General features: G+C 35.1%; 1 protein-coding gene across 3 annotated transcripts in view; it reads left to right on the forward strand.

Moving 5' to 3' along the window:
• Hasp (Hig-anchoring scaffold protein) overlaps positions 1-19,970 on the forward strand; it is an 84,534-nt gene that overhangs the window by 35,846 nt on the left and 28,718 nt on the right. For all 3 annotated transcript variants that reach the window (XM_090116445.1, XM_090116446.1, XM_090116447.1), the window contains exons 2-3: positions 6,787-6,944; positions 7,457-7,559. In XM_090116445.1, the coding sequence (XP_089972571.1) occupies positions 6,787-6,944; positions 7,457-7,559 (261 nt within the window). The remainder of the gene's footprint in view (positions 1-6,786; positions 6,945-7,456; positions 7,560-19,970) is intronic.

The following is a 19,970-nucleotide window of genomic DNA, read 5'->3' on the forward strand; positions in this document are numbered from 1 at the left end:
CCTCCTAGCTTCAGTATATCACTACTTTTTGGGACACCCTGTATATATACATACATACACATACATCCATCCTCACAAATTTCTCATTTATAATATTAGTAGGATAGGAAGGATAAAGGCATTGTAATATTTGTAATAGATAAATTTAAAAAATACTCAATCGATTTTAACAATTTTTTCATCAGTATAAACTATAAAGCTACATTACTGAGTTATATATCCTGTACTATTAACTATTCTGTGGTTTTATTGGTTTGTTATGTATGCGCGTAGTTTTAGAGTGCTCCCTCTGTGTATGTTGATATAAATCTAGATATACCATTGTTTTAGTTACAATGCAGATTTTTTGAGTGTATGTTTATTTATACAATGGAATTGCATAGTTTTTGCGTAATTTATATTTAAACTACAATATTGACTGTAATCCATTATAGTTTTAAAATCTCTCAATACACATAAATGTTCTTCCACCAATTTTAGACCTATCCCAAATATCATTTACAAGAAAACAGAATTAGAAAAGAAACAAATTGTGATATACGAAATTAAGAAAAACACTTAATAGTTATATCTTTCCAACGGAATCGGTTAAAAAGCCTCAACTGAAATATTTTTACAATAAATGCATATTCCATTGCACACGTTTCAAATCGTCAGGGAGCTGCAAGATGCATTGAGAATCTTCGATAAAACGCATAAAACTTGAATTGATTCCGTTTTTCCGTTACCTGATTTGAATTTAAAATGTTCTAGAACGATCTCCGAATATTGCCAATATTTAAATCTTTTTAAATTTGAACCGCGTTGGCAGCATTCCTATCGTCAGGGTTGCCATTAGGAAATTTAAATTCTTTTACTATAATTTTATAATAAGTTAAATTCGACTGGATACTGTAATTTTATAGACATACTAGCGGTCCGCCCCGGCTTCGCCCGTGGTACATATGAAAAATAGATGTTGGCCGATTCTCAGACTTACCCGATATGTACAGAAAATTTCATGAGAATCGGTCCACCCGTTTCGGAGGAGTATGCAGACTAACATTGTGACACGAGAATTTTATATATAAGATTTATACTGTTTAAATTGGAAAAGTTTTCCACTAATAATAAATATCTATATATACTCTACATAATGTAATTTATCAAACTATTGAGTAATATTAGTTACAAAAGAAATCTTACAAAGTATATTATAGCTGTTATCGAAAGAAAATTATGAGTTTTTACGATATTTGTATTACGAGTATAATTAGACTATAACTTTTCCAATTTGTTCTTCAATTACAGATATTTACCGTCGTAAAACTTAACTTCTTTTGATAGTAATAATCTTTTTATACAAATGTGATAAAAAACTAGCTTTCCGCCCGCGGCTTTGCCCGCGTTGTCTAAAACCTAATAAATTATTTACCTTCCTCTTGAATCACTCTATCTATTAAAAAAACCGCATCAAAATCCGTTACATAGTGTTAAAGATTTAACCATACATAAGGACAGAGAAAGCGACTTTGTTTTATACTATGTAGTGATATAGATATTAAATTGGTAATCTATTAATCACTAAGTACATAGTATAATAAAACAAAGTCGCTTTCTCTGTCCCTATTTCCCTATGTCCCTTTGTATGCTTAAATCTTTAAAACTACGCAACGGATTTTGATGCGGTTTTTTTTAATAGAGAGAGTGATTCAAGAGGAAGTTTTAAGTATATAATTTATTAGGTTTAGACAAAGCGGGCGAAGCCGCGGGCGGTAAGCTAGTATTCTAATAATTAAAAGAATAACCTGAAACACTAAAGGTTAAAAGAACGCCAGGTTTTAATAAAAATGTAGAACCTTTTTCTTAACTAGTTCTTGACTTCAAGGCCAGTCCTCACAGAGGGCTCATTCACGGCTTTATTAGAGGGAGTGTTACTCTCTGTGAAAATTTTGCATTTAACATTTCGTGTTCGAGCTTTGAAAGATATTTTCTTGCTTTTAAAATGTGGCCTGAAAGTATGAAAAAAGATGCTGAATAAATGTGTAATCTTGTTATTTTTATAATCTATGCGTAATCTTGTTACTTCAATAAATATTATCAGTTTATAAAATATAATTTTCTTTGTTTTTAATTACAATATACAGTAAATTTAAATGGGTTAAAGAGTAACCCACTTAAATTTAATAAGTTGGCAACAATTCTAACTCTATCAATTTTTATACCTCACTAGCGGTCCGCCCCGGCTTCGCCCGTGGTACATGTTTATCATTTTCTCTCCAAGAACTTACTTCAAGGAATATTATAAAAAAAAATTAACGAAATAGGTTCAGCCGTACTCGAGTTATGCGCTTAATTTTGCGATTCATTTTTATATTACAAATTCGCTATGATTTTAGAACTATGAGAAAGAAGTCTTATGAATAAATAAAGTTTGTGAATCTGTACAATATTAAAAGTTTCTCACACAAATATTTAAGGTACGGAGCAAATATAATAAATCGTGTTTCGCTTTGTTTCTCAGATGAAAATCTCGGGTGAATAAGAGGTTTAATAACTATGGTGGTAGTATGGTGGTAGACGCGGTTGGCGCAGTGGTAAAGCAACTGCCTACTGAGCCGACGGTCCCGGGTTCGATCCCCGGTCAGGGCAAATATTTGTGTGATGAACTCAATTATTTGTTCTTGGGTCTGGGTGTTATTATGTATATATGTATTTATTAAATATTATATTTATCGTCACCTAGTACCCACAACACAAGCCTTAATTGAGCTTACTGTGGGACTAGGTCGATTTGTGTAATAATGTCCTATAATATTTATTTATTTATTTATTTATTCATAACTAGATGTCGTCTGCGACGTTTGTACATAATATTATAAAAGTTATTACAATATATTACAATGTTATATAGTATTAAAAATAGGATTATTTAATTCAAGATATTCTGCGTGTATGTAAATGTGTTCCAGTAATCAATACTTGAAGGTTTTAGATTTTAACACAAAGCGGCCGAAGCCGCGGGCGGAAAGCTAGTTGATAAACGTTATAAAAGTAATGTGTGAAAAGTCGTATGTAAAAATATAATATTCGATAAACTTCTAGAAAATCAATCTTGCTAGCAATTTTAATATATCTACCTTCTTCGTTATTGCTGATGTTTAAAAATAGCTTAAATTGACTCTGTGGGTAGCTGCGTTGGCGAAATTATAACTGAAGAATAAGTAAAAAGTATTATCCGGCATTATTAGTTTCCATTCCTTTTTATATTTATCTTTTAATTAAGACTCCTTTGGTTCGAACGTTATGCTCACCATTATTTTTCACAGCATGAAAACAGGTGTTTAATTTAGGGCCGATTTTTCAATGCTTGGATAAAACTTATTCGTCGAATAATGTATAAAACTACCATTTTAAAAACGTATTCTAATTGCCCGTATTTGACAGTTTACGTGACATTTTAATATTATCGTGTAACTTTTATCCAAGCATTGAAAAATCGGCCCTTAGTATCATATTTGTTTTAACATTAATTAAAAGTTGATTAAAAGTGAATGTGGGGAGGTTGCTTCTTTTTTAAAGTTGTCAATTTTTTGCATCTGTTATTATAAAACTTCTCTGTTGTTTATTTAAATCTGTTAATCTGATCGAAATTATCAGTTTTTCTTTTAATTTTCTGTTAAACAAAATTTGCTTTACATAACAAAAAAGTTCAAATATTTAAATAATTTTTATTAAATATACCATTATATTTATATACCATATGATAAAGCTATAAATACACATAGTTTTCCTATCTAGTCTGAATAGCGTGACGATATCGCCTTCCGGGTAAAAGTGGTTCGCACACTCCACTTATGATTGTGTGATGAGCGACGCGATTTTATATTATTTGTATTAAACATAAAATATGTCTTAGGCTTTAAGAATATTTGTTAAGTGTATGGGCATCACGCTTTATTTATTTCTACTGCATGGATGGAGATTTACTATGGAAGTTTAGACTTCAATGAAAAAGACAGTTTAAAAGCTCTATTTTTCTGAATAGAGCAGCAGTTAAGATACTTTCTACAGTTACGTTCGCCAAGGGGAATGAAGCCTATTAACATTTATTATGTGACAAATTAATCTTAAATATATTATTGTACCGAAAAGATATGAAAACCAAACTTTTATAAGAGCTAGAGTTCATCTCTATTATCTAAATGTTTCAAAGCATATACCTAAAAGCTTTAGAAATTAGCTGTAGGTACCAAAATTTGTAAACATATAATTAATAATTTTTAATTAATCGCTTATTTCGACACAAATATCGCAACCTTATCAAATGCATGTCGACGCAGCACATCTTTTTATTGATCAATTCTAATATGACAACATTTGTGCCCTAATTAATTCCATTATACTAGCTTTTACACGTGGCTTTGCTTGCTAATTAAATGCATTTCAAATGAAACATCTCTTACTTACATCCATACTTAATATTATAAATGCGAAAGTAACTCTGTCTGTCTGTCTGTTACTCAATCACGCCTTAAATACTGAACCAATTTGCATGAAATTTGGTATAGAGATATTTTGATACCCGAGAAAGGACATAGGATAGGTTTTATCCCGGAAATCCCACGGGAACGGGAACTATGCGGGTTTTTCTTTCTTTTGTGCGGGCGATGCCGCGGGTGGAAAGCTAGTTATATTATATTTTACAAATTATTAATCATAAGTAAGGCATTTACAAAGTTCTAGAATAAAATTTTCATCTTTAGGTTTAATGCCGGATTTCTGTTCTTATGAATATAGGTACCTACTTAATGAATATAATATATCGATATCTCATTACAATAATAAGTTTAATTATTGTATCAATAAAAATATGATAGCAACATGTTTTATAGGTACTATATTTATGTATTATACAACACACACAACCAAATTTTGACAAAATTAATCAAATTTCTACGACATGATTCAATCAAGGAACCTAGCAACTCTGAAATATTACTGAAGACAGAAGCCGTACACAACCTCGTCTAGACTTAAATAACAATAGAGCTAAGAGCGTCTATTAATTATGTATTAAGCCTTAATAGTGCAAAGGAACCATATATCTGAATAAAGGAATAATGTATTTTATGCTTGCTTTTAAGCTGATCTTGAAGAAAGAGCAACTCTGGAGTTTCCTGCCGGTTCTTCTCCATAGATACTGCTTTCCGAATCGGTGGTAAATGTTAAAAATATGTAATGACGATTCTAAAGTGCTTCTAGAAGAAGTCTAATTGAATAATGTTTGAGTTTGAGTGTGAAGGAAGATAAATTGGTTCCATAACATTGTTAAAGGTAGATAGTAATAAAATTAGAAAAGTGGAAGTATTATAACATATTTACCCGCACACTCACCCGCAATAAATATCTTTTTTTTGTCATGTTAAAACATTAGAATAAGTGAATTGTAAAATATTTTTTGAAATAAATGTCTCTAAACCTATTTTATGTGGTCTTACTTTATTTACTCAATTTTAAGTTGATTGACGCGATTTAATGAAGAGGGTAGGCTATTAATTGAATAGCCGATTAACCTACATATGTACAAATGCACACAAAATTTTATTTTAACTCTTTGTTCTTGTTAATTCACATAAACTTATTACTTAGTTAACTTTACGAGTTTTAGAGTGGTTTTCTGTGTCCTGCCAAACGATAAATTATTGTATTTATGATCAACCCGGCTCGTAGCAAGTTATTAACTATTAGAGATTTACTTGCTGACCGCTGACGTAGCAGGTTTTACACCCTTATCACTTAGGGGTATAAAATAGTTTACGACCTATATTATTATTATTTATCTCTTTATATTTATTTTTCTCCTCTTTAATTATTATTAGATGCGCCGAATACACAGAAACTTCATAAAAATACATCACTCTTTTTTCTTCTTTCTTTCAATGATTTAGGCCTACTCATTTTACTACAAGATAAACCATTTAACTGAAGGTTCATTGAATTTCAAAAGTAAACAAGAATTTAAGGGCATGATTTCTGTCCCCCTCAGGTATTATAACTACAGTCTATACAACCGTAATTATACATTAATTATATACATTATGTATAGTACTAGCGGTCCGCCCCGGCTTCGCCCGTGGTACATATTTACGTTTTCTCTACATAAGAACCATCCTCGTACTTCAAACTCAAACTCAAACATTTATTTATTCAATTAGACTTCTTCGAGAAGCACTTTTGAAACGTCAATACATATTTTTACATTTACCACCGATTCGGAAAGCAGTATCTATGGAGAAGAACCGGCAAGAAACTCGATTCTCTCCACTCCACTCAAGGAATATAATAAAAAAGAATTATCGAAATCTGTCCACCCGTTCACGCGTGATGCCGCGACCAAGGAAAACGGGTTTCATTTTTATATATATAGATTATGTACGTATTATCCATAGGTACAATTTACACGCTTCACTCGCGTACATTTCTGGCTATCGCGCGACAGCTCTACATATTTTCATTTCGTTATTCACTTGTTTAAAATTATTGTTTTTGACAGAGAATAATTAATAGTAGTGTCAGAAAAAAAACTAGTGACTACGTCCTTTCCTATAGTTTAGGCGTAAAAGTTACATACAAAGTTACTTTTAAATATATATTTTATAGGTAGTATTAAATAGAGATGGAGGTTATATGTATTAATGGAGAGGTGTAGAGTAATATTAAATGTTATTACGTAAAATATTCATCCTTAATAATACACGTTTTAATTAAAATCATCAAATTCTAAACTAAAGTCTCTTTTTCCAGTATCCGCCCTCCCCTCCCCCACGACAGACGACGACGACGACGAGGATGACACCACACCGAGTCGTGCGGACGCTGACGACGACGGTCGGATCTATAAGAACCCGCGGAATTCTCCCTCTGCACAGTGCCCTAGAGATGAAGAGCAGGCTACTTTATTAGTAAGTATATATGTATACTAGCTTTCCGCCCGCGGCTTCGCCCGCGTTTTCAGAGAAAAACCCGTTCCCGTAGGATTTCCGGGATAAAACCTATCCTATGTCCTTTCTCGGGTATCAAAATATCTCTATACCAAATTTCATGCAAATTGGTTCAGTTGTTCAGGCGTGATTGAGTAACAGACAGACAGACAGAGTACAGTACTTTCGCATTTATAATATTAGAATGGATTATAGGGTTCCGTTTAATGATTAAATATTAAAATTTAATTTAACATTACAAAAAGCGACTAGCAGTTTTATTTATGTGGGTTAAGGATTATTTAACAAAATTTCCTACCTATACTGAAAAACTATGTTGAAATATTTGCAAAAAAAAAAAAACAAAACGTTTTACACAATAAATTCTAATATCTAAGTTTCATACATTTACGATGAGTTTTCATTCTAGATATTGAAAACATCTAGAATGAATATATTTTAAACCATAAATACATAATTTAAATATTTCCCAGGGCCAGAAATGTCTTCGGAAGTGTTCATCAGATGAAGATTGCAAAAGTAAGAAGAAGAAATGCTTGTGCGATGGAGCATGTGGCATGTCATGCATCAAGCCAGGTTAGAATCTTATTTATTCAATAAAACCTTAATTTTATTAGAATTAATATTTTTTAGACAAAGAACAATTGAAAAAGTTATCTATAATGAGACCTCTCTATATTTTCTCCATGTATGAAAATCCAAGAAATGTTGTCGCATAAGAACCATAGGACAGTTCTTTGGCATCATTATTATAATATGTACTTTATATTATGTAAAATTAAAATGTAAAATAGACATGACCTCAAAGGAGCAACTACGGAGTTTATCGCCGGCTCTTCTTTGTATCACAAAGAAGAATTACACAATACCGAAAAATAACCAAAGCCAGGTCACCTTTATCCCCCCCCAACGGTCCAGGCCTTGTCGCGGCGGAGGGGCTCAGTAGCTCAGAGTTATGGCCCTCTGAGTGAAGCGAAATTGGACCAGCGAGGGGCTGAACGGCTGGTTTAGAGTCGGGGAGATTCGACCGGCCCGACGGCCAGGGCTAGGTGTGGCCCAGCGGCCGCTGTGTGCGGCGTGGGATGGCGGCCAGAGGTCGTGGCTTGGCGGACCCCGTGTCCACTAGGCAAAGGTGGCGCTGATCGGCGGTTGGGGTTGGGAAGCCTCGACTGACCCGACGGCAGAGGTCCTGTTTGTGGGCCAGAGAGGAGCCGGCTTTTATGCGGCGGTGGATGGCGGCCAGAGGTCGCGGCGCGGCGGGCTCGCTGGTATAGCAAGCCACGCCGTGCAGCGGAGGACGGGATCCCGACGCGTCATTGTGATGACGCGCGGAGACTCCTGCAGAGAGGTGTGGGGCGGCGGCCGCTGTAAAACGGCCGTCTGCCAACTCGTAATCCGGTCCGTGGGGCCGGACCGAGGGCCGCCACCTCTGGTGAGGTGGGGGCTGCGAGGTAATCTCTATAAAAGTGCGCCGGAGGGTCCCCCGACGTGTATTTCACACATCGGAGGACCTTCCGGCGTGCACCCTCCGGCCGGACGGTGATGGGGTCGGGGGTTCGGGGGAACGCGGATGATGGAGCGGGGAAAGATCCATTGTCTGCGCGTTGGTGGCGTAAGCCTTCGTTCCAGCAGCCACCAGCGAGGGGGGTTCTAGTGGTGGGCCTGGAAACGGGCATCTGCTGGGCGGGACACGCGGTAGAGTCGTAACCGTTCCCGCAGTCCCGTCCAAAGCAGCGCGATGGAACAGAGTGGGGTTTTAGTCGGTAGAAATCCGACATAACCACGGCTCCATCCCCGGGAGCCGGGGGTATCTAAGAAGATTTCCCCACTATAAAAAAAAAAAAAAAAAAAAGGTCACCTTTATCCAAAAATTTACTATTAGTACGTTCTATTTCAGCTTAGGTACATATCTACGATTGGATGAATCTCAATGTAAATCTTTTACCTGAGACAACAAAGAAAATAGGACATACCTATTAGACAAAAGGCAAATAATATATTATGTACCTATTGTGTACCTGCTGTCCTACAAACAATTCTAGCTTTGAACTTATTTTATTGGAGTCATAAGAGCCTTTGAAATATGTACCCATTACATTAAACTATTATAACTATAAAGATGGTACTGCTTCGCAAAAAGTGAATAATATGTGACACATACCAGAAAATATAATCAAAATATCTTCGTCTCTACATACGTAAAGTAAAATACAAATATACATATCTATAGTAAACTAGCGGTCCGCCCCGGCTTCGCCCGTGGTACATATTTACGTTTTCTTTACATAAGAACCATCCTCGTACTTCAAGGAATATAATAAAAAAAGAATTATCGAAATCGGTTCAGCCGTTCTCAAGTTATGCGCTTACCAACACATTTTGCGATTCATTTTAATATAAAGATAAGATATAGATTTCATCCATATCCTGGCTTATTACACATCCATCCATCCTATCAAAGTTTCCCTTATTGCATCTAGCTTAGTAATAGTTAGTATTATATTATCTATGGTAATAGTTGAAGCAGGATATTCCCAAGACTATTCCAGTCCATGCAACTATCTATTCAAGTATTCAAGTCGTTTTCGTAGCAGACTTACATCGCCTTGAAGCAAGGAGCTTATCGCCTGGCCGAATTATCGAGAGAATACTAATAGACTACAAGCCCGCATATGTAAAAAATATGGGTCAAATGAACCACCTGGAGTGGGGAAAGAGAGGGGATTACAACTCTCGATTTTTTCCTCTTGTCCCCATGATTTTTGTACGGCGTTGCGGAATAATGGATTAAAAGCAGTATAGCAATAGTATGACACAGATGCCGTACATGGTCAAATGACCAAATTTACCCCCGGTAACTCTCGGAAATTAAATTAAAATTCCGACTTGGTGGACCAACATTTTTGTACGGCACTGAGCGGTTTCTTATTATTTTTAATGGATCTATCGATGGTTAAGAATGCCGTACAAAAATATATGACCAAAATTTACCGAGTCTACCTGTACTTTTCAATTCTCATCTGCACTCAGTTGGACAGCTTACAAGTGACGGCATAGTGATGAATCTTATTATTTTTTGCTCTTCTTTCGTACTAGATATGTCCCGTGGTGGTTCATTTGACCCATATTTTTTTCATATGTGGGCTTGTAGTCTATAATCCTTTTATGATACTCTACATGGAAAATCTTCACTCTTACTATAATATATAAAATGGGAAAGTATCTTTGTATGTTTGTCTTTCTTTCAAGTTGCGACGGAATGATTTTATGATAAGTATGATTTTTTTGTCGGGATATAGTTTACCGCGGCCTAAAAGTCGCCTTCCATGGATTTTCTTTTTACAACGCCGGCAAATTTATCTGGTTCCTATTATTAATTGACCTCAACCTCATAAGATTATTTATCCTATGTGCAATAAAATTATGTTTAGTTTATCATATAAAGAATATTAATGTGCTATGCGAAGCTTAATAATTAATTGAGCATTTAATATAGAGCGTTGCGCTTAGCAAATCAAATAATTACCAAGCAAAGCTTGATGAGATAAATTATGAAAGAATAAAAGCGTTTTTGATAAATGCAACGTATAAAAAAATATCTACACTTCTATTATACAGTTTACATCCGATTTTTCACAAATTAAAACTGTCATAATCTCATTAAACAACTAAAAATCAAACCCAAAATATCGTGAAGATAAACAAAGTATAAGTGCGCATATGATGTGAAAAAATTATGAATGTAATACTTATAAAATTCAGGTATAAAACCTAATACATTGTAGCCATACTGCTGGCTATAAACTTATACTTTTACGTACAGAAGTCTTATTAACGTACTAGCTTACCGCCCGCGGCTTCGCCCACTTTGTCTAAAACCTAATAAATTATATACTAAAACCTTCCTCTTGAATCATTCTATCTATTAAAAAAAACCGCATCAAAATCCGTTGCGTAGTTTTAAAGATTTAAGCATACAAAGGGACATAGGGAAATAGGGACAGAGAAAGCGACTTTGTAGTGACTATCAACCATACTAGAGCTTCGTCTTTCAATCTAAACCTAGTATCTATACTAATATTATAAAGCTGAAGAGTTTGTTTGTTTGGTTGAAACTAGAGGTAATCTCAGAAACTAGAGGTCTGATTTGAAAAATTCTTTCAGTGTTAGATAGCCCATTTATCGAGGAAGGCTATAAGGCTATGTATCATCACGCTAACACCATTATGAACGGAGCAATGCGGGTAAAACCGCGGAGCACAGCTAGTTATATATGTGACTATACCATTTTCCAAGTATAAACATACAAGTGAAGAGGCACCAGTCAATATCACAAGAAAACAGAAATCTCTAAGTTACGTGAGCGTGTGTTACATTACATTTGTGCGTTACATTTGACCCGATTCACGTGTTGTGGAAAACTAATAGATAACGATTCGCACGTCTGTCTGTAGACAGGCGCGTATTTAGGATTATGGGGCCCCAGGGATGTATTCTTCAAACGAGATATTTGTAAAGGAATTGCGTAGGACATGAGTTATTTTGTTTGGGAATAAGGTTGAGTTACAAATAATATTCTTGTCTGACTAAAATCTATAAATTTTTTTGTGTTAATAATAATTTCTACATAAAGACAATTGATAAGTAAAACAGGTATGATTTTATGAATTTTTTCACTCTAGGGGTCACATCATATAAAAATCTGTGGACATAACGTTAAGTGATAGTCCAGTTCAAGAGCTATTATACATAGCATAAAACTAAATAAATAAGCAGAGTAAGCATGAGCTTGGTTCGCGTAGAGTAAATTCACCGCTGTAAAACTATTCATATCAGATTTTCTGATATACCTAAAGGAACAGACGACGCTACAGAATCGCAACGCATTCTCATATTTTTATATTCTAAAACCTGCATTCTAACATTTACACATCTTTCATACGTGATTTCAGATTAATCTTATAGATTTGTTTTATGAATACACAAAGTAATAAAATAAGGGCCCCACATTAACACTGACTCCACAAGGCTGTTTGGCAATATCTCCAGTTTTATAGAATCATAAAGCCACTCGGAGCTTCTAATAAAAGATCTCATAACTTGTAATGGATGGGAGCTCTAATTGATCAATAAAATGTGTCTACTTTGAAGAGTTTTTTGCCTTTGTGCCAATTTTCATCAAGTTCCGAAGAGCTCTGGAATTTTAATGAATCGTCAGACGTATTCAGCGAAAATGGAAAACGAGAATAGTAAAGCGCTTTAATAAGATGTGAAATTTATTGAAGTTCGGAGACTAAATACTTACGAATGATATTATTATCTACGTCTACAATGCAGCAAATTATCATCATCCTGTTAAAATATTGGGATACCTATCGATCATAATTTTATACTAAAGGATTATTATGCTTTATGAATGGTGTTTAATAAATTAACACTTGCAATAAATTAACACAAAGGACTTTTTAAATAAATCAAAATGAACATAAACAAACAATCTTTATTTATATTATCAGTATTTACAAGATGATAATCCTAAATACATAACACATATTTTAACACAGCATCCCTTCACCCATCCAAATGGAGACCCGAGCGAGCGACGCTCAACCTTCACGACCGCAGCCATGGCCCACACTGACCCTCTCGACCTTACCTGTTTATTTAGCTAGCCCATTGCCAGCAGCCCATTGAAACATGAAAAGACTGCTATTTTGTGTGTGTTTCTGTAAAAAATTCATAGATTAGAATATAGTTCTAATTTCGTATGAAACAACTTTGATGATATTCGTGTTTAATTAAACTTAAGTCGTAAATAAAAACATACTAAGAGCTTTTTGAATGAATGTATGTTATACATGAGATACTATACTACTAGATTTTTTTATTACAAAAGTAGCCTCATTTATCACACATTAATTTTCTTACAAACTGCAATACTAAATACACTTCTGAAAAATGCATAAGCTGTTCTTAATACTCTATCTATCTATGCATGAATATGAATATGATTTTAGCCGGAGGCCCACATCCCTTCCTATCCCCTACCCTTCCTCTCCTCCCCTATCCGAAATCCCTCCCATCTTCGCCCCTTTTTCCCTAATTCCTTCCAAATCCCTTAATCCTGGTAGGCAACAACCATAACCTCTGTTATGGTCTATGGGCGACGCAACCTGCTTACCACCAGGCAGTGCGTCCGCTCGTTTGCCTCCCCATAACATAAAAAAAAAACAAATTTAAAATGCGTGGTGGAAAATTAATTTAGAATGCATATTCTTATAAAATAGGAGAATCAAGAATCTATGAATCTAAGCTTCTTCGAATTTATTAAGCTTAGGTTGGATACAACTCGGACTTCGATTTGCCTTTTCAATAAAAAACGTAACGTTATTACATCTAAAATAAATTAGATTGCTGCTTTTCGTCCATTTGTAGGACACTGACACTCGGAATAAATTAACATTTGAAACGGTTATAAATCCGTGGTTTAGAGATTTGACATTTAGGGGGAAAGTGGGGTAGAATAAAGGTCATTTCATACAAGTTTTTATGTCGATTATGCTGTTTTCAGTGGATATATATAGATGCAATGTTATAGTATACATAAGAATTTTAATAAATGTGTCCTTCCGTTTGTTAGATTTTTCCATATATATATATATTTTTTTTTTGTTGAAATTAAACAGACCTTAACTTAGAAATGACGTGTCTAGTTGGAAAATGGGTACAATATATTGAATTAATGTACATCATAAGTAGGCTCTAAAATTTATTGTAGCTAACCAATTCCTATATTATATAATAAAATAAAATTCTTATATGATAAAGGATAATAAAATATATAGGAAACTAGCTTTCCGCCCGCGGCTTCGCCCGCGTTTTCAGAGAAAACCCCGCATTCCGCAACCCCGATTTCCGGGATAAAACATATCCTATCTCTCAAGTTGGATCGAACTACACATGGTGTGCGAATTTTATTATAATCGGTTAAGTGGTTTAGGAGTCCATTGAGGACAAACATTGTGACACGAGATTTATATATATTAAGAAGATTGTACAGGAGTAAAGCTTTAATCAAATAAGTATTTTCTAGTGTTTTATTTTACGCGAGTATTATACATTTAGAAATTAAAGATTTTTTTACGAATTTTAAACGCGATTTGTTCGTTATATTATTTTCCCGACGTTTCGCACACTTCACAGTCGGTTAAAAATCTCTAATTTATAAAAGTACTAGCGGTCCGCTCCGGCTTCGCCCGTGGTACATATGAAAAATAGATGTTGGCCGATTCTCAGACTTACCCGATATGCACAGAAAATTTCATGAGAATCGGTCCACCCGTTTCGGAGGAGTATGCAGACTAACATTGTGACACGAGAATTTTATATATAAGATTTTATATACATTTTTTTCATCTTAAAATCTCCATACCCTAACCTACATCCTGAAACCGCTATAATGTCAAGGTTTTCATACACTTGGTATAAAATGATGACCCACAGCATAGTAATGATCATTCTGCCGACATTCATGCCGCCATCTTATAAATTTTGTATGAGATCGCGCTTTCGCATAATTCAAAAAAATCCTCCTTTTAAAACCTGCGGTTTGTTACAAGTTCTGTTTGAAGATTTCACTAAGTGGTAAAAGTTTGAAACTTTAACAATTTCTCGTTATAGTGGAAGAGGAAGAATATACGTCTATTCTTATTACTAAGAAATTTTAAGAGAATCAAGTGGATACTTAGAGATGTAATTTACTAGATACACAATTTAAGTTTAGGTTTCATACCTACGTATAGTAATTATCTCTTATTAGTAAGTAGGTATTCTTATTAGTAAGAGATTTTCAGGGAATCAAGTGGATCCTTAGGGATGTAAGCCAATAAATTATCAAATTCAAACACTAAATTTATTACATTAAAAGAATGACGAATGTAATTTACTAGATACACAATTTAAGTTTAGGTTTCATACATTGAGTTACTATGTACTACTTACTAGAGAGCATCGCTACTACACAATTTGTAACACGAGTTACAGCCAAGCGTCTCAAACATCGCTTATATATCTATGACTAACTAAGGTACGTAAAGCTGGCGATGAAAAATTAGCGAAATTAAAAAAAAACAACACCAGAATTTGTTGCTTATTTGTTGCTAATTAGTTGCTATAATGACGATTTTGTTGCTCAACCCGTTCGCTGAAAATCAGCAACAGTTCTAGCTTAACGTTAAGGTAGCGTGAAGAAATCGGAAAAAGGGATGGATCGTTGCAAAAATGCAGGTGAATTTGTTGCTAATTTGTTGCTGCATAAAAACAGTGAAAATTTTGAATTTTTTTCATTGGCGCCAAAAATAACACTGGCCACGTCAACTTAATTGTCGATTTTCGGTAGTGAAACATAAAAAAAAATTTGTTGCTCCTCACATCGTTCACTGGCACAGTGTGCAGATGCAGCAACAAAATAGAAACCGAAAGTAGAGTTAATTTTGAAACCGGTTTGCTAGAAAATCGTCCACGCCAGCTTAACTGTCGATTTTCGGTAGTGAAACATAAAAAAAAAATTTGTTGCTCCTCACATCGTTCACTGGCACAGTGTGCAGAGCCAGCAACAAAATAGAAACCGGAAGTAGAGTTAATTTTGAAACCGGTTTGCTAGAAAATCGTCCACGCCAGCTTAACTGTCGATTTTCGGTAGTGAAACATAAAATAAAAATTTGTTGCTCCTCACATCGTTCACTGGCACAGTGTACAGAGCCAGCAACAAAATAGAAACCGGAAGTAGAGTTAATTTTGAAACCGGTTTGCTAGAAAATCGTCCACGCCAGCTTAACTGTCGATTTTCGGTAGTGAAACATAAAAAAAAATTTGTTGCTCCTCACATCGTTCACTGGCATTGTGTGCAGAGCCAGCAACAAAATAGAAACCGGAAATAGAGTTAATTTTGAAACCGGTTTGCTAGAAAATCGTCCACGCCAGCTTAACTGTCGATTTTCAGTAGTGAAACATAAAAAAAAATTTGTTGCTCCTCACATCGTTCACTGGCACAGTGTGCAGAGCCAGCAACAAAATAGAAACCGGAAGTAGAGTTAATTTTGAAACCGGTTTGCTAGAAAATCGTCCACGCCAGCTGAACTGTCGATTTTCGGTAGTGAAACATAAAAAAAAAATTTGTTGCTCCTCACATCGTTCACTGGCACAGTGTACAGAGCCAGCAACAAAATAGAAACCGGAAGTAGAGTTAATTTTGAAACCGGTTTGCTAGAAAATCGTCCACGCCAGCTTAACTGTCGATTTTCGGTAGTGAAACATAAAAAAAAAAATTGTTGCTCCTCACATCGTTCACTGGCACAGTGTGCAGAGCCAGCAACAAAATAGAAACCGGAAGTAGAGTTAATTTTGAAACCGGTTTGCTAGAAAATTGTCCACGCCAGCTTAACTGTCGATTTTCGGTAGTGAAACACAAAAAAAAAATTGTTGCTCCTCACATCGTTCACTGGCACAGTGTGCAGAGCCAGCAACAAAATAGAAACCGGAAGTAGAGTTAATTTTGAAACCGGTTTGCTAGAAAATTGTCCACGCCAGCTTAACTGTCGATTTTCGGTAGTGAAACACAAAAAAAAAAATTGTTGCTCCTCACATCGTTCACTGGCACAGTGTGCAGAGCCAGCAACAAAATAAAAACCGGAAGTAGAGTTAATTTTGAAACCGGTTTGCTAGAAAATCGTCCACTCCAGCTCAACTGTCGATTTTCGGTAGTGAAACATAAAAAAAAAATTTGTTGCTCCTCACATCGTTCACTGGCACAGTGTGCAGAGCCAGCAACAAAATAGAAACCGAAAGTAGAGTTAATTTTGAAACCGGTTTGCTAGAAAATCGTCCACGCCAGCTTAACTGTCGATTTTCGGTAGTGAAACATAAAATAAAAATTTGTTGCTCCTCACATCGTTCACTGGCACAGTGTACAGAGCCAGCAACAAAATAGAAACCGGAAGTAGAGTTAATTTTGAAACCGGTTTGCTAGAAAATCGTCCACGCCAGCTTAACTGTCGATTTTCGGTAGTGAAACATAAAAAAAAATTTGTTGCTCCTCACATCGTTCACTGGCACAGTGTGCAGAGCCAGCAACAAAATAGAAACCGGAAGTAGAGTTAATTTTGAAACCGGTTTGCTAGAAAATCGTCCACGCCAGCTTAACTGTCGATTTTCGGTAGTGAAACAAAAAAAAAAATTTGTTGCTCCTCACATCGTTCACTGGCACAGTGTGCAGAGCCAGCAACAAAATAGAAACCGGAAGTAGAGTTAATTTTGAAACCGGTGTGCTAGAAAATCGTCCACGCCAGCTTAACTGTCGGTTTTCGGTAGTGAAACATAAAAAAAAAATTGTTGCTCCTCACATCGTTCACTGGCACAGTGTACAGAGCCAGCAACAAAATAGAAATCGGAAGTAGAGTTAATAAATTGACGAATTTCTAGCAAACCGGTTTCAAAATTAACTCTACTTCCGGTTTCTATTTTGTTGCTGGCTCTGTACACTGTGCCAGTGAACGATGTGAGGAGCAACAAATTTTTTTTTTATGTTTAACTACCGAAAATCGACAGTTAAGCTGGCGTGGACGAATTTCTAGCAAACCGGTTTCAAAATTAACTCTACTTCCGTTTTCTATTTTGTTGCTGGCTCTGCACACTGTGCCAGTGAACGATGTGAGGAGCAACAAATTTTTTTTTATGTTTCACTACCGAAAATCGACAATTAAGTTGACGTGGCCAGTGTTATTTTTGGCGCCAATGAAAAAAATTCAAAATTTTCACTGTTTTTATGCAGCAACAAATTAGCAACAAATTCACCTGCATTTTTGCAACGATCCATCCCTTTTTCCGATTTCTTCACGCTACCTTAACGTTAAGCTAGAACTGTTGCTGATTTTCAGCGAACGGGTTGAGCAACAAAATCGTCATTATAGCAACTAATTAGCAACAAATAAGCAACAAATTCTGGTGTTGTTTTTTTTTAATTTCGCTAATTTTTCATCGCCAGCTTTACGTACCTGACTAACTAGCCGCCCCACGCGCGCCCCGTACCGCCGCGATTGTCGCACAGATTTTGTTCGTGGTGTCCTCTCTATACGTAGTAATAATACCTCAATGGTTTCATAGGATAAATTTTAAGCACTTAAAACATCTTATTAATGGACTAGTGAAACAGGGGCGGTGTTATAATATTACCACTATCGAGGTACTGAAAATTTCATATGAAACAACGATGTTTATTGTAATGTAAGTACATATTTTAGGTATTCAACTGTCTACTGGTAAAGTGATATGAAAGTATGCTTTCTGGCTGACAATAGAAGGCTTAACAGACTGGTACATATTACATTATTATGTATTTTAAAGCGTACATTTTGCCTCACAAGCATAAAAAGACAGAATCGCGTGGACTTTAACCCAAAACTTAGTGATTAATTTATAAATAACACACCTCGTTACGGCCTACGCATTTTTGTTCCCAAAATTGTAAATCTTTAAATAAAATTATATCATCATCATCATAGAAACCAATCATATCGTTTCATTTAGTTTGAAGTTGGAAGCGTTTAGCGTTTGAAGCGATACTATTGGTTATTTACAAACACATTCCTCACTACACATCCTCGCACATTATTGGTTGAAAAGCACCCTAAAAGTTCTATATATACAGGGTGTCCCACTGTTGTTATACTAAGCGCGAAGGGACTTGTAGTTTTGCATACACTGATCACGTAAAAAATACTTAAACAACAAAATTACGTCAAAAAATTTTTGGTAAATTTTTCCTGAAAATACATGTTTTCTTCTCTAGCTTCGCGCGGCATATACCGCTTCTCTAATGTGAGCATTTTGTCTATGAAAACATAATCTTAAACGATAGCTCACGTGCTGGTGGCAAAGTTGGGCGGGTTGCTTGTTATGGGTGTACATATAGAGTTTTAAGAATTCATCTATTTGAAAAAAAAAATGCGTCTGGAATTTTATAAGTATTTTTTACGTACTCTGCGTATGCCAAACTATAACCTCCTTCGAGCTTAGTATACCAACAGTGGGACACCCTGTATACTATCAAAGCAAACTAAACACAACGTTATCAACACTGAAGTTTCGTGAACCATTTATAATACTGGATCATAATTTTAAATGATATCAACTTGAATTATTCATACCGGCCCGTCTTGTAAGCGGCCCGCGTTTGATATGCTCTAATTTTAATATTCATGCGTATTTGAGGTTTCAATGGTGTTGGAAACCATTCTAAATGTATTAGAATATTTGCGTTATATTGACGTATATAATATACCTATGTAGGTACAGAGGAGGAAGGGAATATTGACATGTAAAATATACGTAGGTAGGAGGAAGGAAAACCGAACACAAATAAGAAGCGACTGTGTAAGAAACTTCTGCTACCTTTTTTTACAAAGATATTAGGAATTATTTAGTACAAATAAAAAATATTATGCTGTATGCAATATCCATAATGTTAGATGTCTGAGGAATGATCTCTTGATAGATCAAATAATGAAGAATATTATTAAAGGTACGTCATAGTAAGCTCTATGTTTTATGAAATAGACTGAAATGTTAATAAAAGAACAATCAAATAACCACATCAATATTATCCTTGTCGTATTTGCCATTATTTTTTTCCAATTTTTATACTTTTACCTTGTAAATCATCCATCATTGAAGCTAATAAAACAAAAATTAAGACCAGTGGAGCAAAATTTCCAGCACTCGCCAGACTGAACACGACCTTTGTTTTCTCGCGTTTTACTATACCCGAGTATTTTAGAATTTGAAAACGAATTTTAAACTAATGTTTTTACTGCAAGTGTAGTCTAGGCAGATAAAACTTATTGATAGCAGAAGTTTTATATATTTTCTTCGGTTTAATTTTGACAATAATTGGAATCCTATCCATATTATATTATTGTAGGATAGTAAAAA

This window comes from Colias eurytheme, chromosome 25 (genome assembly GCF_061535395.1).
Source record: "Colias eurytheme isolate Ceu_HAF_F1 chromosome 25, ilColEury1 Martin Lab GWU primary, whole genome shotgun sequence".
Lineage (NCBI taxonomy): Eukaryota > Metazoa > Arthropoda > Insecta > Lepidoptera > Pieridae > Colias > Colias eurytheme.